We start from the raw sequence: 20,356 nt of genomic DNA on the forward strand, positions 1-20,356 counted from the left end.
CTGGCCAAGAGGCCATTGGAATAGTTGAGTCTGGAGGTGACAAAGGCATGGATAAGGGTTTCAACAGTAGATGGGCTGACATAGGGGTGGAGGCAGACAAAGTTATATGGGTGAAAGTAGGCAATCTTTGTGATGAAGATAGGGGTCAGAAACTCAGCTTGGGGCAAAGGGTAGAGGTTGTGAATAGTCTGGTTCACAGTGGCCAAGGAGGGGATTGGAGTAAACCACTTTCATTATTTCTTATGTTACTTGCATCTCCTACAGTACTGCTCACAAGAGTCTAGGCTAAGGCCAGATTAGTCTGTCTACCTCGGCTATACCTAGTAACCTCTCCATCAGGCCAAGCTTATTGCTGTGTATTCCCACTTTTATTGTCTCTGCTGCTGCTTCATTTCTCACTCTCTATTTGACAGATAAAAGATCACCAGTGCATGTTCTACCACTACGTCACAATGGGTCATGTCACAGCGAGACCAGTAATGGTGCAAAAACAGTTATTTCCCTGGAAACACTCAAGAGGCAGGTAGACACCAAGGTCTAGAAATTCAGTATCACCACGTTTGGGGCGTTATACTCGAGCGGGCGCGAAATTTAGCGCCCGGCGCAAATTATCGCCACCTTCAGCTAAATTGACCTGCTTCGCCCCAAGAGGTGCTTGGAGTGCTAAAGTAGGCGCTACACGACTGTCCTAAGGCGCTAAGCCGGAGAAGCGAGGCGCTACCACCGAGGGCGGGCGCAGCGCAGATGCGGACAGTTAGCGATTGCACGCAGACACCGGTCAGCTCTTAAAGGGGAGGGTCAATCTTGGATTGCAGCCACACCCTGCGCATCGGAGCCCTGATTCTCAGAATGTGGCAGCAGGTCTGTCCAGGCCAACGCCTAGGACCATGGAGAGGGCCAGGGAGCGAGCGCAGCGGTTCAGTGAGGGGGCCCTGCAGGTTCTGGTTGGCGCGGTGGAGCGCAGGCGATCTATCCTGTTTCCGGACAGTGGCAGGAGGCCGCTGCCCACCGACTACCACAAAGCTTGGAGGGAGGTGGCTCACAGGTACCATGCTGCTGGAGGTCTCTCTAAGACCCCTGTGCAATGCAGGAAGAAGTTCAACGACCTCACTCAGGTCGAGTACCCTTTTCAGTATCCTCTTCATTCCGCATGTGCACCTCACTTTATGGCCAAAGGGTCCTGAAAGCCCCAATGCCCAGCCCTCATCCAACACCTATGGGCCTTTCATGAAACTCACACGCACATTCACCACTTTACACACTAAGGGCTATTCCACCATGGGAGGCAGTGCAGCCAAGATCAGGGCTTCACACTGTACTCAGAGCCCGTCCTCTCTCTTGCAGGGCAAGCTGGCCCATAACAGGAGGCAGCAGCAACGGACCGGGGAAGGCCAGCCTCACCTTAAAGACCTCAGCGATCTGGAGCAGCGAGTCCAGCGCATTATGGCAGGCCGGATGATTGGCCCCGTCGCCACTGGAGGTGCCGACCCCATTCTGGACAGCAATGCTAAGGTCATCAACTTTTTGACCTCTCTCCTTCCACTTGTGCCTCACACCAGCATCCTTTGCCACTATCGAACCAATGCAGTGCATTGCAGCACTCATGCCTCCCTCACTGCCGCCCTGTCCTCATGCTAAAGCAACTCTTGTACCTCCCTGCTTTCAGATGGCGATTTGCCAGGCGAGGAGGCGGGCCCTCAAGCTGCCACTGAGTGATTTGGAAGGCGAGGAGGAAAAGGAAGCCGGACCATCAGTGCCACCCTCAGCCAAGGCAGCCCATGGCCATAATGGGGACACGTCTTCCCTGGAGGGGAGCAGTGGCAAGGAGTGTCCAGGACTTAGGTGCAGCACATGCAAGGAGTCTGCAGGACTTCGGCACAGCACAGGCGGCTTCCACGCAAGTGCTTAGTGGTGCAATGCAGTCAGTGGCTGGTCTGATGCAGACACAGATTGAGGCCACACGAGCACTGACTGCTGCCACCCTCGCTGCATCGGGCACGAATCACCGGGGCCCTCGCCCCTCCGCAGAAGGCCAGCAGTCTGTGCTTCAGCAGATTGCTCCGCATGCTGCAGTGCTGCCCTGTGGGAGTGCCAGTGTGTCGTCCGACCAGGGAGTGGCTGTCCTGCCAGGATGGCAGCATTCCTGCTGCCAACACTGTCACTTCTCCACTGCAGCTGCCACCACCCATAGGACAGACTGCTGCCGCCCATGCAGAGTTGGAGCAGTCAGCAGCCGGGCCCTCCAGGCCCAGAGCTGGTCCAGGCCGTCCCCCAAGGGCATCTGCCGACTCAGTTTCTGACACTCAGCAGCCTTCCCCCAGCCTTGCTGCAGCCACTGGGGTCCCATTGCGGAGGAGCTGCAGGGTGGGAAGGGGCCAATCTCACAAGCGAAGCAGATCACCCTCGCAGGGCAAAAAGTAGGTGTGGCAAAATGCTGTTAATTTTTTTTAGTGAAGGCCGAGGATCGTGGTCATTTTTTGTTAACTCTTTTGTTCATTGTCTCCAAGTTGCGAGAGCCAGTTATGTGTCCGACTGCTTTTTTGGGGGGTTTCTCTCTATTACTTTGTCATGCGGGAAGGGCACACAGTTTGTTAAATAAAGAAGTGTTTTTATTCAGATTGTGCATGTTTGCTCTTTGAATTATTTGTTGCCTTGACCGGCTCAGGGTTTGCGGAATGGTTCCATTCAAGTTTTTTCAATGGCACAAGCCATTCCCTCAGAGGGGGCCTAGAACTGACTTGCAATAAGCCGCTGACGGACGGCCCTTGCACTTTGTGCCTCCTTCCCATCCTGGTGCTCCTCCTCCTCCTCTGCTGGTGCTCCAATGTCTGCTGGCAGTGGCTGAGTCCTGAGGATTGCTAGGTTATGCAGCATGCAGCACACTACAACGAAATGGGAGACTCGCTCAGGCGAGTACTGAAGGGCTCCCCGGAATGGTCCAGACAGCGGAACCGTTGTTTTAGCATGCCGATTGTGTGCTCAATGTTGTTCCTGGTCGCTTGATGGCTCTCATTGTATCGTTCTTCAGCAGGGGTGCTGGGCGCACAGAGCGGGGTCATCAGCCAGGTGCACAGAGGATAGCCCTTGTCCCAGAGAAGCCAGCCTCCTGGGTGAGCCGGGGCTTCGAAAAGGTCTGCCACAGAAGTCTGGCACAGGATGAAGGTGTCGTGGCTGCTGCCTGGAAAGCGGGCATTGACAGCTAGTATCAGCTGTCTGTGGTCACACACCAACTGAACGTTCAACGAATGGAACCCCTTCCAGTTGCGGTAATCCTCGGCATTTTCTTGCGGCGCCCGCAAAGCCACATGCGTGCAGTCAATGGCGCCCTGGACCATGGGGAAGCCCGCTATTCTTGCAAATCCCATTGCGCGCTCTTGCTGCTTGTCCAGGGTCATGGGGAAGGAAATGTACTGATGTCTCCTTTTAAAGAGGGCATTCGTGACTTGGCGGATGCAGCAATGCACCGCGAACTGGGAGACATTGGCAATGTCCCCAGTAGCGGATTGGAAGGAGCCGGTGGCATAGAAGTTGAGAGCCACCGTCACCTTCACTGCCACTGACAGACGTTCTGCTCCTCAGTTGAGGCTGCAGATCTGGCTGAAGCAGGTGGCAGAGCTCAGTGACCACCTCCCTGCTGAATCGAAGCCTCCGAAAACACTGCTCCTCAGACATGTTGAGGTAGGAAAACGGTTGGCGGAATACCCTGGGAGGGTAAGACCTCCTGTGCCGACGCCTGTTGGCCCTCCTCCGTCTGGCCACGAGTGGCACTCTCTCTCGGCGTCTCTGAGCCCTCTCAATGCGATGCAGAAACCCAACGTTTCCACCCATTGCAGCCCCCATAGTATGTGGCCACTCAAGGTTATGGCACTGAAAAATCAATCCAACTGCAAAGTTCTGGGCCGAAGCTAGAAGTACCCGTGCGAGCGCTGACTCAATGCAGAAAGCTCACTCCCTTTGTCTCTCTGCAAATCTCTCTCTCTCTCTCACAGAAGGAGTGATCCAAAAATAGCTACCACTAAGAAGCCAGGAAGAGCCCCCTTTAAATAGCGCCCCCCCAGCCCCACAGCGACTGGGAACCATTCCAGTCAACCAGTCGCTGGGAGCGCCAGGCGGAAGGGAGGGGGGCGCCACTGAAGTTCCGGTTCGGGGCGCCCCAAGGGCATTGCACCATGAAATGTCAGGATCTGCGCGCGCAGCTGAGCGGGCGTTGCGGTTTTGCGCTGCCGCTAAATGTCCGCTCAATGTTGCGAGAGGCGCAGGTCTCGCGCGCCCGGGAGCTAGTCGCTTCACGCCCCACTTATCGCCCTCTTAAGGCATTAACGGGTGGCACTAACAACTGAATTTCTCCCCCCCCAAATGGTTGGAATTCTTGATAAAAAGGGCTTACAGCATTAAAACTGATGTTCATTAGTGTAAGTCTATTGGGTATTGGGTTATAAACATTTGTACATGTTATTTTGACTGTATAATTTGAAATCTGCCAAATCGTCTTCAGTCTTCAACCTTCACTCTTATTGGCATTGTTCCAGGCATGGAACAATCAGAACTGTCACATGTTTAAAACTGACCCATGAAAGTACACCGAATGGTCACATGATTACTATCGGTCAATTAGATTTTCTAGGAAAGTGACACACGTGATAACTTGACTAAAGATGCTCAAAAGTGATATGCAATATAGATAGATTATACAAGGCAATACAAATAAAATACAACACAATGTATATTAGATATAGAGTAATAAAAACATGCAGCTAATTCAATGGTCACGGGGGGGGGGGGGGGGGGAATACATTAATGTGCACAAATAAATTAATTTGTCGTTACCTGGTGTCCAATTCTTGTTATCTTTGTCTTGATACTTGTGTGCATATCTTTCAACATCTAAATGAAATAAATATCTTTGAATGTAGCATTATTTGATTTAAATTTTCAAATCTGCTTCACTATAGAACTTATAATTGAATCATTTATAGTTACATAAGTAGTCACAATTTTTAGAATCTGATCAACTCTTCATCTTTTATTACTTCACTTTGGTGTTGAAATATGAAACATAAATCCATTTATATAATTTCAACTATTTTACTAAAATACAAATGGTGCTCAAATATTTTCAGTGATCCAGCTCTGCAGTGTAAAATGATCATTGTACTTCTGCAACTTGCTTCAGCTGCCACCTGGTGGCTAATCTAAAAGAACAGAATAAAATGACAAAACATGACCGTGGAATGAAGGGCAAATCTTGTTTCCAACACAACGTGAAGAATATTAAACTTACCCTTGGGAGGAGTTATTTTTAATTAACATCCTTCCCTGATGTCCTTTATCCAATTTAGAACCAAAGATCAGGCTTCTCCCTGCCCCCCACCTTTTAAAAGGTACAGTTGCATGTGCTGGGTGTCCTCCTGTACCTTGTCCAAGGAGCCATGCTTCATGCTTGAGCCTAGACAGCGAACATTGGTAGACTATTCAACCGGGCGAAACCACCATCATAGCTGAACCTAATTCTGTCTTCATCCAACATCAACATGTATGAACTTCCAAGCAGGGCATAGATGGAGATCAAGTAGGAATGGGAACACTGGCTTATTTCCCCACTAGGGGCAAAGGCCAAGTGTAGGACAAACACATCCCCTCAACTGAAATCAGTTAAGTTAGCACAGACTGCCAGTTGAATTTGAGAAAGAGGGAAAAAATGTCTGGTGTGGCACTAATTTATCACAGAACAGAGTGCTTGTTCTGTGATAATTCACCGGCAAACAGGACACAGATCAATAGGATAGTTCCACAAAACTTATAGGCCTAGAAATTCAGTTGTTAGCGCCAGCCGCTAGCGCCTTAGGAGAAGTGGGGCGCTAAGCGGCTAGCGCCCGGGCATGGCGCAATCGGCACCTCTTGCGAACTTCACTCAAGATTTAGCGGCGGCGCTAAACCACAGCGCCCGCTCAGCTGCGCGCGCAGATTGTGATGTCATTTTATGGTGCAACGCCCTTGGTGCGCCCCGAACCATAACTTCAGTGGCACCGCCCTTCTTTGCGCCTGGCGCCCCCAGCGACTGGTAGAGGGGAACGGTTCCCAGTCGCTGCGGGGGGGGGGGGGGGGGGGGGGGGCGGCGCTATTTAAAGGGGACTCCTCCTGCATTATAAGTGGCAGCCATTTTGTGCCAATCCTTCTGCGAGAGAGACGGATATTTGGAGAGAGACAAAGGCAGAGAGCTTTCTGCTTTGACTCAGCACTCGCACAGGTCCTTCTGGCTTCAGGCCAGAGCTTTGCACTTGGATTTCACTTTCAGTGCCATAGCCTTGAGTCGCCACATATAATGGGGGCTGCAATGGGTGGAAACGTTGGCTTTCTGCATTGCATTCAAAGGGATCAGAGACGCCGTGAGAGTGCCAGTCATGACCAGACAGAGAAGGGCCAACAGGCGTTGGCACAGGAGGCCTTACCCACCCATGGTATACCGCCAGCAGTTCTCACATCTGAACATGTCTGAGGAGCAGTGTGTTCGGAGGCTGCGATTCAGAAGGGAGGTGGTCACTGAGATCTGCCACCTGCTTCTCAGAGATCTGCAGCCACAGCTGAGGAGCAGGACGTCCGTCGGTGGCAGTGAAGGTAATGGTGGCTCTCAACTTCTATGCCACCGGCTCCTTCCAATCCGCTACTGGGGACATTGCTAACATCTCCCAGTTCGCGGTACATTGTTGCATCCGCCAGGTGAACAATGCCCTTTTCAGAAGGAGACGTCAGTACATCTCCTTCCCCATGACCCTGGACAAGCAGCAAGAGCGTGCAATGGGATTTGGAAGAATAGTGGGCTTCCCCATGGTCCAGGGCGTAGAACTGATGAACCAGCAATGGTCAGGCCTTGCTTCAGGGCTGCAGTGTGCAGGGCATGGCAGCCAAACAAGTCGACCCTTCCCCTTTAAGAGCTGACCGGTGCCAGCGTGTCTGCCTTCATTCAGAAACTCGCCGCACTTGTGCTGCGCCCGCCCTCGGTGTTAGCGCCTCGGCACGCTGGCTTAGTGCCTTATGATAGTCGTGCATCGCCTGCTTTAGCGCAGCAGCAACCTCTTGGGGTGATGCAACTGAATATCGGCGAAGGTGGCGCTAAGTTGCGCCGGGCGCTAAATTTAGCGAACGCCCAGCTGTAGCGCCCCAAACGTGGCTAGACTGAATTTCTAGGCCATGCTATTTAAGCTCAGCTTTATGATCTTGCTGATCTTTTTCACTTGAATCCTTAAGATCTATGTAGAAATGGTATTTTGCCCTTTCGGTATTTCCAGGTTGTTCCAAAGCAGCTTTGGAGCATCACTCTGCACTTTTTCTGTGCAAGGATATTATTTTGGAAACACTGTGTTTTGCCAATTTCTTAAGTCTCTCAAACAAAATTATTAAAATTATTTTGTAATGTAAATTACCACATTAAAATAGTCAATTGTAAAATACCCCATATCCATTTCACAGATGGATCAATTCCCTACTAAACCCACTTCTCTACATCCTAGCCTCAAATGATGCCCCTGGTGTGCCGCTTTGCACAGTACACTTTGCATAGCCACGTTGCTGAAGGAATCTCACCAGAATATGTGCTGCCCCTATTAGCATATGGATATGGCACTTTGTTCAGAGGTAACGGGGAGGAGGAAGCAGAATTTCTGGAGAAGTGCAAGTGCTCCAGACCTCAAAAGATGCACAGTCCTTTCCTGTGGGGCATTTGGTGAGGATGATGTGGAGAGCAGCTTTAGTGGAAGCATTAGAAAATGACTACAAAGCCTGACAATTACCATGGTGCAGGCAGGAATGCTGTCTTTACTGAGCACCTTGAAGGAGGTACAGGCAAGGAGACATACCATCTTTGGGTACAATGTCCATTCTCCTCAACAACATGCAGCTAGTTCTGAAGAGTGCAATCTTTGAAGTTAAGAGAAGGAAGAAAAACCCTCAAGATGTTTGCCAAGTCCTCTCCTTATTCATTTACTGTGCCTATAACACACAGATAACCTTTCACCTTTATACACAACTGGAACACTTGCATTCTTATCTTTACACACCCCTTTCACTGTTAGTGGGTAGGCCTATCCAGAAATGTTTTTATATTCATTCTCCAGATGTGACGTCACTGGCAAGGCTGCCATTTATTACCCATCCCTAGTTGCCCTAAATGGAGTGGCTTGCCAGGCCACTTCATAGGGCAATAAAGAATCAACCAGGTTAGTATGGGACTGGAGTCAAATATAGGCCAGATCAGGTAATGACGTCAGGTTTTCCTCCCTAAAGGACATTAGTGAACCATTTGGGTTTTTACGACAATCCGATAGCCTCACGTTCACTTTTCATTGAATCATAGAAAGTTACAACACGGAAGGAGGCCGTTTCAGCCCATCGTGTCCACGCCGGTCAACAAAGAGCTATCCAGCCCAATCCCACTTCCCAGCTCTTGGTCCGTAGCCCTGCAGGTTAGAGCATCCCAAGTGCACATCCAAGTACTTTTTAAATGTGGTTAGGGTTCCTGCCTCTACCACCCTTTCAGGCAGTGAGTTCCAGACCCCCACAACCCTCTGGGTGAAGAAATTTCCCCTCAAATCCCCTCTAAACCTTCCACCAACTACTTTAAATCTGTGCTCCCTGGTTTTTGACCCATCTGCTAACTAAATGCAAATTCTCAATCTGCTATGATGGGATTTGAATTCATTATCTCGATGATTTGTCCAAGCATCCGGATTACTAGTCCAGTAACAAAATTTTTTTTCTAAATGTTGCTGCTCAAAGGGTGGTGAAAAGTCCACATCTTGGTGCCTCTTGTTGACTCATTTGTGGCCCCTTCCTTTGGTCTATTTCCTCCTTCTCAAAGAGCTGCTGGGATTCCTTTAGGGATTCCCAAGCTGTGGGTCAAGTTGCCTTGGATGTTTTGGGTTGGGGAAGTCAATTGCCAAAAAAATGTCTCCAAAGAGCTACTCAACTCCACATTAGAAAGAAACACAGAAATTCCAAGACTCTAACAAATCAAAACAAACCTGTCAAAACAAGTAAGATTGAAGGGCTGCGGCACTGGCTGCAAAGCCCTCTGCTCCATGTTTATTTGTGGCACACAGTTGCACAATTTCTGGAGGGGCCTGGCTACTCCCCTATGTATTGTAATGAAGCTTGTGCCCTGGAGTAGTACAAGCCTCTTCTGCGTCCAGCACAGAACCAATGCAAAACCCAGGACAGGCACAGAAATGAGAAGAGATTTCCCACTCCTTCTGCACCACGCCAGTGTCATAAGGAAGTGTCATATTCTTGTGTGGAGCATAAGCACTGGCATATACCAGTTGGACCGAATGGGCTGTTTCTGCCCTGTAAATTCTACGTCATTTCATGCCAATAGTCCAAGCCTGTAAAGCTCTGTATCGTCCTCTGCAGCTGTATCTGTGGAGACTTCACCTACATGGATATGCAGCATACTATTTCTTACCTTTCTTTGCAATGGCAGCTTCAATGTAGTAAGGCAGTTTCTTGCAGGCTCCCCTTAACTCCTGCTTCAAGGCTAGGATGTAGTTTACACCTTCCCCTGTATTCAAGGGGACAGGCTTAAATTCTGTGGGCTACAGATTGGTAATGTAGGTTATCATACAGTACAAGTACATTAGGCAATAACATAGCTGAAACCAGACAAGCACATACCTGATCCAAACATAAATTTCCATTATACCAAACCTCATTCCATTTATTCCAGCACAGAATTCCTAATCCAGTTTTTAACACTTTGCTCACTAAACAAGTCATTGCCAAATCTTAATCTGGACACTTTTTATTGCAGGTACAAATTATTTTATTTTTCCAGAATATATTTTCTCCTTCCTTTTTATTTTGGTCTACCCCATCCACAAACCAATTGTAACACAGAAAGGTCATGCAACCAGAGTCTTGGGCTTACCTGTGCTACTACTGAGGAGCTCACTAGATGTGTGAGCTGCCCAGTAACAAACATTCCCTCTGATTCTCCCCTCTCGCTGCCTCTTCCTATGGGGAAAAGTATACCACCTTTCAAGTGGATATCACCCACTGCGTGTAGCTGTGATCAGTAAATAGGGAGTGCCAAAGCATGCCATACCACCCTACTACAGGGCATAAGTCAAGTCTTATACAAGTTCGGTTTACAATCGGATTGAATAAATGTGATATAAAAAAAACCCTGCAATTTATAGAACATCCATTGCCAAGAACAACTTCTTTGTGGCATCCTCCATATATCACTGTCACCAATAGTCAGACTGCAGCGGGCAACTTTGAAGATGTTTGATGTCACAATGTCAGGGGAGATGCTATTTGCCTCAAGAGGTTCCCTCCTCCCCCCGCCCGTCCCCAGGTCAGCTTCAGATATATTTGGATTTTGCCCACTTAAACTTGCTCATGGAAAAGAACTGTTGATTCCTTGTGAAAAAACTGCGTATGAAAAGGTGCCCTTAGGTTCAAAAACTGTTCTTAAGAGCCACGGCACTTTTCCAGTCCAAGATGGCCATGATTTTAATGCTCATCCTCCCTCTTCTTTTAAGTGCATGACATTAATTACTGCAGCTTCCACTTGGCTCCTCTTTGGAAAGAGAACAGTTCCATGATCACATCATTAGGCTCAGTACTCCCCAGGGTTAAGTCACAAAATTGCTGCATGTGTTATCTTCTCTGGGCATCTTAAGAGCTTCTTTCATTGGCAAATAGTTGAGATAATTATGAAAATACTCTAGGCCTCTATCCATCAAATCCATACACCACAAAACCAGAATCCACCATAATGCTACAATCCAAGTCAACCCTGTTATCAACCAAACAATTGGTACCAACACTAAAACATGGTCGACAGACTTCTGTTAAAGCTGAAAGCTTTGTTTCCACATCTGACTGTTTCCTAAATTTCAGTTAGTCTCAGAAAATTGCACCAGCACAGCAAAGGCACTCATCACAACTTCTGTGCTATCAGCCCCATAGCCATTCCTTCAGAACCATCCTTTATTCATTACGGAGTTGTTTTGCGACACTTTCTAGTGGCTGCCTGAAGAGCATCATTATCAGAGATCCAAGATCAAGAGCCCAACCGCTTGGCCATGGGAAGACACATGGGCACAGCAATGGAAAGGTGGAGGGAGGAGTAGCAGAAAATTTCATACATTTAAACAATTGCCCACAAAAAGGTTGCGAGTAAACAATCATTCTTTTCAGAAAACAGAAGTATTTGTTAAAAATGTACAAGCAGCAGTAACAAAAACTGTAATCTACCTTTGGATTGTTCAATTAGACCTTAGCCAAAACTGCCTAGTTAAAGAGACTATAGATGAAGACAGAACCTCTTTCCTTCTCAGACCCTATCTTCTTGAGGAATGTTGAAGACTAGTCAAGGCTGCAAATAACCTAGAATTGGAGGTAGACAGATGGCAAGCAGCTCGATAAAGTGTCTCCTTTGTCTACATCCTCCCAATAATCCTCTCCAACTACAGGACATAGAAAGGCTAGCAAAATGAGCAGGCAAGTGGCAGATGGAATTTAATACAGAGAAGTGTGAGGTGATGCATTTTGGCAGAAGGAACAGGGAGAGGCAATATACACTTAATGGCACAGTTTTAAAGAGTGTACAGGGTCAGAGAGACCCTGGACTTAATGTGCATAGGTCCCTGAAGGCAGCAGGACATATTGAGAGAGTGGCTAACAAAGCATTTGGGATCTTGGACTTCATAAATAGAGGTATTGGCCTCGATTTTCATTGGGCTGAGAGGCAGGCTTTTAGGTGTGCGGGGGTTAAAAAAAAAAAAAAATTATAAATCGCAAAACCTAGGGGTCGCGAACCACACCCCCCCCCCGGCCTGGTTCCCGCCTCCACGCCATTTTAACCTAGGTGTGTCTGATTGACCCGAATCAGTCCCGCCTGCAACAGGCAGGACTGGTCTTTAGGGTCATTAAACAGCACTGATTGGCCTTTATAATCCCATTTTAACAGGCCCTTGCCTGTTTAACCCTTTTCCCACGCAAAACGCGCCTGGTGGGGATGACGCCTGTGAAACCTGGCGTGAACACTATTGGCTTGCTGACTATCAGCTGCAGGTCCAACATTAAAGAGGAAAAATGATCAGTCATCATTTGCAGGTGGCAGGACTTTGTTGTCTCAGGTCTGGGGGAACTTTTAGAAGGCATAACCACAGCTGTGGAAGTTTGGAGCTTCACACACTTCTCCAGTGTGACCTCCTGCGAGACCCCTCTCGCCAGCCTCACTCAGCGCTTCCTCAACTGAGGCACCTACCAGAAGCATGGGAGGTCTTTTTTTTCTTCCCCTCTTGGCATTAGAGGACCTCCAGCCCCATTCGCGAAATGACACACGCCACAACTGCAGAAGTTGCCATCAGAAATGTTATTTATAATAACCAACTGATGGCATTTTTAAAATAAACACATTTCACCCAAGTGACTACCCTTGTGACTATTAGTGCTTTATTTTCCTCTTACGCGTGCTCCTAAGTATTGGTTCCCCTGTGGCTTCAGCAGATGTGGAGGCCCCTTGCTCACTTTCCTGCTGCTCCAGTCTCGACACCTTTGGCAGGCGTCCTCTGGGATGCCGAGCCTGTGAGGGCTCGCCAGCAGTCTGCTGCTCCTGCGGCTGTGCAGGGGTTGAGACCTCTATCTCCGTTGGGTGTGTACTCTGGCGGGGCTCTGACCAAGGGCTCTGCAGTGGCATGGAAGTGTGAGCGCTTGGAGAAGAGCCCCCACTTCCTTGAGGGCTGCCACCAACCTCCCTCTCATGGGTCAGGTCCCCCTCAGTGCCTGCAAGTGGCTTGAGAGCACCTTGCTGCACATCAGGGGGGCCATGGGGACCTGTATCTGCAATGGCAGTCCTACTCAGAAGGACTTCCATGAAGGTCTGGTTTCTCTGTTCAATAGATGCCCATCGCTCCTAAAGAGATGTCATTCTATTCTGAACACTCACTGTTTTCCATACCCTGGCGACTAACCTCCTCCATGGCCATAGCCCTCCTCTACAGTAGCCAGCCTTACCACGGAGGCAGCAATCATTTCCACGTAGGTAGCCATCCTTTCCGTGTTGATGCGTTTATGCGCCAATTACTCCACAAAGGCTCTGCTCATGTTCGCAATGGACTCCTCCATTCGCTCCACACTCGCAGCGACCCTAGAGACAAAACCTGCCAGAAACTCCTGCATGTGCCTGGGGTTCCATCACCTCTGATCTTACGGATGGACCCAGAGGCAGAGGGTCGACATGCAGCTGAGCCGAGCTGGCAGAGTCCTGCGCCCTCCGACGAGGACTCTCCACTGCTGTCCCTGTCTCCACAATCTGCTGATGCTCACTTGTGAGCTGTGATACACCAGGTGACAACTCTACTCTATGTCCCGAAGGTCCCACCGAGGTGTGGGTGTCTGCGCTGGGTGCGCTTATTTCTGATGACGCTGCGCCCTCAGAGGCTACAGATTCCTGTGAGGAGTCCGGCTGCTCAGGCTCTTCCTCCTGCACCGTGGGCTCTCGATGGTCCTGTGGGGGAAGTCAAGGAAAAAGTTAGAGATGTGATGGCAAGGTTACATGCACATTGCATTTTGCAGATGGTCATAAGTCCATATGATGTAGCTTCAGAATCATTATCAGCAACTCATGCAATGCCAATGAGAGAGATGGAAAACTATTCTGTCACCAGCTTGCGGGGATGCTCCTGCCTGTCTTTCCCCAACGTCCACATCTCGGTCAGCCCCGACAATCTCCAGCACGCCTTCCTCCCAAGGGGTGAGCTGGGCTAATGAGGGCGGCCCTCCTCCTGTCCTGGCTCGCTCTCTCCTGTTGTGAGCTCTCTTTTCCTGCAATGAGGGAGACAAGTGGAGGTTGAGTGAGAATGAATGAGTGCAGAGATTGCATAGCATAGGTAATTAGGAGACAAAGATGGAGTGAGGTTGCAATACCAAGGGCCCTCCCTGTGTGTAGTCAGTGGTGTTCAAAGCATCAGAGTGAGAGGGAGTGTGAGGGCTGCATGGTGGCATCTTTCTGTGAATGTGAGCATAGAGAGAGGGAATGGGTAAGGGTGCATGGATGTGAGTGTCTAGTGGGATGTGCAGGAAGAGATTGCTAAAGCTGAGTGCTGGTGAGGAAAGGCAATGGGGATCAGATTGAGGGTGATGGAAACAGCATACAGTACTTACTTTTCCAGTGCAAAGGTGGTCATGAAATCTTTTCCTGCACTGCAACCACATTCTTCATGTTAGCCTCAAGGAGTTGATTTGACCTGCCACCTGTAGCCACACAGCCGTGGTCTGGCTGGGAGGCCTCTTCCATCCTGAAGAAGGGAAGAGGACCTCCCTGTGGGCCCTAGCACCATCCAATAATGCCTGTAGTGAAGCCTCATCAAATTTGGGCGCAGATCTGGTCCTCCCGCTGGCCGTTCCTCCTGCAGGCTCCTGTGCCATCTTAATGTTGAAGGTTGGAAGCCTGCAGAGGAAGCAAGGCTTGCTGTGGACCTTAAAAGCAGCAGCAATGAGGTCATATTCTGCGACTTTCTGACTGGAAATACTCAATTGCCAAGGCTTCCCACACGCTGGAAATCAATTGGCCAATTGCGTTAAATTTGCATCAATCTCACAGACCCATTTACAATCGTGTCGAAATCACTAAATTCGGGGAAACCGCCAATTCCCCGCACCTGAACTAAAATCGACCCCATAGAGTCCAAAAGTAGAGAAGCAATGCTGAACCTTTATAAAGCGCTGGTTAGGCCACAACCGGAGTATTGCGTCCAGTTCTGGTCACCACACTTTAGGAAGGATGTGAAGGCCCTCAAGAGGGTGCAGAGGAGATTTACCAGAATGGTTCCAGGGATGGGGGATCCTAGCTACAAGGACAGGTTGGAGAAGCTGGATTTGTTTTCATTAGAGCAAAAAGAGGTTGAGGGGTTTGATGGAGGTGTACAAGATTATGATGGGTATAGGTAGGCTAGACAGGGAAAGGCTGTTCCCGCTAGTTGATGGTACAAGGACTAGGGGACACAGATTTAAGGTTTTGGGCAAGAGATACGGGGGGACGTGAGGAAAAACTTTTTTTTACGCAGCGAGTGGTGAGGACCTGGAACTTGCTGTCGATGGAAGTGGTAGAAGCGGAGACACTCAAATGTTTAAGGGGAGACTGGATAGGCACTTGAGGAAAATAAACTTGCTGAGCTACAGGGATAGAGTGTGGGAATGGAACTGACTGGATTGCTCTAGAGAGCCGGCACAGACTCGATGGGCTGAATGGCCTCCTTCTGTGCCGTATGAGTCATAGAGTCATAGAGTTTTACAGCACAGAAAGAGGCCCTTCGGCCCATCGTGTCTGCGCCGCCCATCCATCCCTGTCCAGTCTAATCCCATTTTCCAGCATTTGGTCCATAGCCTTGTATGCAATGGCATTTCAAGTGCTCATCCAAATGCTTCTTGAATGTTGTGAGGGTTCCTGCCTCTACCACCCTTTCAGGCAGTGAGTTCCACATTCCAACCACCCTCTGGGTGAAAAAGTTCCTCCTCAAATCCCCTCTAAATCTCCTGCCCCTTACCCTGAATCTATGCCCCCTTGTTATTGACCCCCCCACTAAGGGGAAAAGTTCCTCTTTATCTACCCTATCTATGCCCCTCATCATTTTGTACACCTCAATCAGGTCCCCCCTCAGCCTCCTTTGCTCCAAGGAAAACAACCCCAGCCTGTCCAGCCTCTCTTCATAGCTGAGGCGCTCCATCCCAGGTAACATCCTGGTGAATCTTCTCTGCACCCTCTCCAAAGCAATCACATCCTTCCTATAGTGAGGCGACCAGAACTGCACACAGTACTCCAGCTGTGGCCTCACCAGCGTTTTGTACAGCTCCATCATAACCTCCCTGCTCTTATATTCTATGCCTCGGCTAATGAAGGCAAGTATCCCATATGCCTTTTTAACCACCTTATCTACCTGTTCCGCTGCCTTCAGAGATCTATGTACATGTACACCAAGGTCCCTCTGACCCTCTGTACTTCCTAGGGTCCTACCACTCATTGTGTGTTCCCTTGCCTTATTTGTCCGTCCAAAATGCATCACCTCGCACTTTTCAGGGTTAAATTCCATTTGCCACTTTTCCGCCCATCTGACCAACCCGTTTATATCGTCTGTAGCCGGAGGCTTTCCTCCTCGCAATTTACCACCCCACCAATTTTCGTGTCATCTGCGAACTTACTGATCATACCTTTTACATTCTCATCCAAATCATTTATGTAGATCACGAACAACAAGGGACCCAGCACCGATCCCGGAGGTACCCCACTGGACACAGGCTTCCAGTCACAAAAGCAACCTTCAACCATCACCCTCTGCCTCCTGCCACTCAGCCAGTTTAGGATCCAACGCGCCAAGGCACCCTGGATCCCATGGGCTCTTACCTTCTTAACCAGTCTCCTATGTGGGACTTTGTCAAAAGCTTTACTGAAGTCCATGTAAACCACATCCACAGCATTTCCCTCATCCACCCCACTAGTCACCCCCTCGAAAAATTCGATCAGATTTGTCAGACATGATTTACCCTTGACAAAGCCATGCTGACTATCCCCGATTAATCCTTGCCTCTCCAAGTGGAGATTAATTTTGTCCCTCAGAATTTTTTCCAATAATTTCCCCACCACAGATGTTAGACTCACTGGCCTGTAATTCCCTGGTTTATCCCTGCTACCCTTCTTGAATAATGGTACTACATTAGCTGTTCTCCAGTCCTCTGGTACATCCCCTGTGGCCAGAGAGGTTCTGAAAATTAGTGTCAGAGCCCCTGCAATCTCCTCCTTTGCCTCCCACAGCAGCCTGGGATACATCTCGTCCGGGCCTGGGGATTTATCCACTTTTTGGCCTGCTAAAACCGCTAGCAGCTCCTCCCTCTCGATGCTAATATGTTCAAGTATGTCACAGTCCCCTTGCCCGATTTCTATGTCTGCATCGTCTTTCTCCATAGTGAACACAGATGCAAAAAATTCATTTAAAACCCCGCCTACATCCTCTGGCTCTACACACAGCTTGCCACTTTGGTCCCTAATGGGCCCTACCCTTTCCCTGGTTATCCTCTTGCCCTTAATATACTTATAAAACATCTTAGGATTTTCCTTTATTTTGCTCGCCAGTGTTATTTCATGGCCCCTCCTCGCCCTCCTAATTTCTTTTTTAAGTATGCCCCTGCACTTTTTATACTCCTCTAGGGCTTCCTCCGTCTTTAGTCTTTTGATCCCCAAACAGCAACATGGAAGCTGCATTCAGCAGTCTGTGGGCCAATAACATCAGATATATGGATTCTCAAAGCAGTACAATTTGGGGACCAACTTCGTTTGATGCAGAGGATGTCCATAAAGAAGAAAATTAGATGGCATACCCGATAGTGAAATCATTTTCCCAACAGAACCACCTTTCATACAACACAACCAGCTCACTCATCCTGTTGCTTTTTCTTTAGATGCTAACCTTTCTTATGTACATAATACAAACAAATGTGGAACTATTTCAATGAAATGCATTCAGGAGGCTAAGAAACAGACATGAGTATTATGTGTATAATTCATGCAGTTCTATTCACAGTTAGACATCTATAGCTACCCTTTTGTTTTTTTATTTTCTATTTGTTCACATGTTCTGAGTGTTTTGGTTGCAGATATAGATGCACATATAATACAAATTTAGATTTGTTTAACTTGGAGGAAAAAAAACTTGGAAGAGGCACTTTAAATGAAACAGGAAGATCACAAGTGAAACAACATGCAATCAAGAATAAGAAAAATGCCTCAAGGGTAACTACACCTCCCTGATGGCCTAGTGTAGCATTAAGCCTTACAGCCCAGCTCTCTCACTGCTGTTGGATTTTATTGGGTTATATATGGATGATGCTTCTACTCAAGAGAACGAAGATGAGAGGACAACATAGGCAATATATCTTTTCATAATGAAGCAGTGGCCAATATCAGACATGAAGCAGTGAATTCATCAAGGTTCATCTGTACTAAGCTTTTGAACAAGCATAAAATGATTTTAATTATTGCAAACATTTGTGTGGCCATTTATATAAATTGCAGCGACAGTCACATTGCAAATTCTAAACATTAAAAGGATTGCATAGCTTTACATGCTCAGAAAACTCTAACTGCAGTGCCACCCACTGGCCAAACACAAAATGCACTACATCTGATTTGTACGCTGCAGTGTGAATTTTTGCAACATGGTTCTTACATTTTAAGCTCGTCTTTATTACATTAATTACAGTAATAAGTGACATCATGCCGACAGTTAAATCATGTCACTTTCCTACTTTAAAAAATGCTGAAGCGCCTTAAAAGATACTTTCTAGTTAACATTTTAAATAAAGATACAGTGGGGGTAAAATTCAACATCCACGGGAGCGCAAAACCAGTGGTAGAGGATCGACCGCATGTTACAACCCCCTCTCGATTTTCCTATTCATTTAATTTTACCCTCAATAACTCCAACAGATGGCCCAAAAGTTTAAAACGATCGTCGAAGTGATCTGTTTTGCTGTTATGCAATTAGACCGGTTGTACTCAAAAGTTAATGGGCTCGAATATAGAGTGCGGGGAACATGGACAACCATTTTATTACTCCTAAAGAAGTTTTAAGTATAAAAAGCTGGTCCTAAATATAAAGGTCACGCACATGTTTCCCCTTTAAAGGGAATGGAGTCAGAAGATGATGTTGGTAACAGCGATCTGATTGGCCGAACACTTTACCTGTGGCGACATTGCCCCTTTAAAAAAAAGCCTGTTCAACACTTACCGGAAATAAAGGGAGGGGTTGGCATCCAGTCTCAGGTAAAGCCTCGCCTCGGGAAAAGCCGATCGCTTCGATATTAAAATTGAATTGCCCTCTGCCTCGGCCTCCTCGAGCCATCGCGACTGAAATCCCTACACAAAACCAACTATGAAAAATAAAGACCAGAAGAAAGATCTGCACAGTAACAAACTGACCCGGCTTCTCTCAATCGCAGGGGGACAGTTTGCATCAGATTGAGTGTCACTCACCCCACCACTGCTGCGGGGTCTAAAGCGCCACAGTGGCCACGCCTCAATCAGAAGTGCACTTTGCCTCTTCATATAAATATTATAAGCTCTAAGCGCATTCTGGTCAACCCCTTCTTTATTTTCACCAATCTCCAAGTGAACCTGAAGATTTCAAAACGGGTTGGTTAACTGCTTCTACATGCTGGAGTTTATACCTAGAATTAAATGAGCGGTACTGCGCTCCTCCTGCCGCCGGTACGGGTTTCTGTTTAAACCGGTTATTTTACAGACATTTTCCAACACTCACTCTCACATTCACACGTGCTTGCCGCACGCAGACTCGCCAGCTACCGGAACTGCTCAGCCTAGCAATACGCATGCACCACATCTGGTCGACCCACGTATGAGGCAATGTGGTAAAAGACAATTCACAACGTTTTGAAATGAACTTTGTCACTTAAATATTGCAAGCAACGTTGCAGGAAGCGTCAGTAAGAAATAAAACTGTGGGGTGCACCTGGGTTTTCTTTTTGAGACATTATGGAAATAGCATAGTCAGGTTAAATTTATATAAATATATACGTTTAAATGTCTTAAGGAATTTCTACCTTGAAAGTTAGGAATGGCTTTTCTGGGGTCCACTGGGAAACTGAGGGCAGAAGTATATAGTGCCAATGTTAGACATATGGAAACAATTATTTTTCTGAAAATGTTGGGTTTCAAATCCATTGTAATAAATACTGCAGCTTTTTTTTACCGTGAAATACAGAAAAGGACCTTTTTCCAGAAGACATTTTTCCAGAAGACCTCCCTTTCCTCTCCAAAGTCCTTGAACGAGTTGTTGCCTCCCAAATCCGTGCCCATCTTTTCCGATACTCCAGGTTTGAATTCCTCCAGGTTTGAATTCCTCCAATCAGGTTTCCGCCTCTGCCACAGTACTGAAATGGCTTTCATCAAAGCCACAAATGACAACCTTTGTGACTGTGATAAAGGTAAACTATCCCTCCTCGTCCTTCTTGACTCATCTGCAGCCTTTGACACGGTTGACAACTCCATCCTTCTCCAACACCTCTCCACCGTCATCCAGCTGGGTGGGACTGCACTCGCCTGGTTCCATTCTTATCTATCTAATTGCAGCCAGAGAATCACCTGCAACGGCTTCTCTTCTCACTCCCGCATCGTTACCTTTGGTGTCCCCCAAGGATCTATCCTTGGCCCCCTCCTATTTCTCATCTACATGCTGCCCCTTGGCAACATCATCCAAAAACACAGCGTCAGTTTCCACATGTACGCTGATGACACCCAGCTCTACCTCACTACTACTTCTCTTGACCCCTCCACGGTCTC

At 47.9% G+C, this 20,356-nt stretch overlaps 1 protein-coding gene across 4 annotated transcripts in view; it reads right to left on the reverse strand.

Moving 5' to 3' along the window:
• polr3g (polymerase (RNA) III (DNA directed) polypeptide G) overlaps nucleotides 1-19,422 on the reverse strand; it is a 44,111-nt gene extending 24,689 nt beyond the window's left edge. Inside the window, exons 1-4 of one of the 4 annotated variants that reach the window (XM_085989116.1) lie at nucleotides 19,317-19,422; nucleotides 18,786-18,913; nucleotides 9,458-9,587; nucleotides 4,828-4,884 (exon numbers count right to left, since the gene is read on the reverse strand). In XM_085989116.1, the coding sequence (XP_085845242.1) occupies nucleotides 4,828-4,884; nucleotides 9,458-9,587; nucleotides 18,786-18,899 (301 nt within the window). In that variant the 5' untranslated portion in view covers nucleotides 18,900-18,913; nucleotides 19,317-19,422. The other 3 variants (XM_085989107.1, XM_085989097.1, XM_085989127.1) reach the window with 3 other exon arrangements.
• Between the last annotated feature and the right edge of the window lie 934 nt (nucleotides 19,423-20,356).

This window comes from Somniosus microcephalus, chromosome 1, assembly GCF_052327205.1.
Source record: "Somniosus microcephalus isolate GS21.2 chromosome 1, FLI_Smic_1.0, whole genome shotgun sequence".
In the NCBI taxonomy this organism is placed as follows: Eukaryota; Metazoa; Chordata; class Chondrichthyes; order Squaliformes; family Somniosidae; genus Somniosus; species Somniosus microcephalus.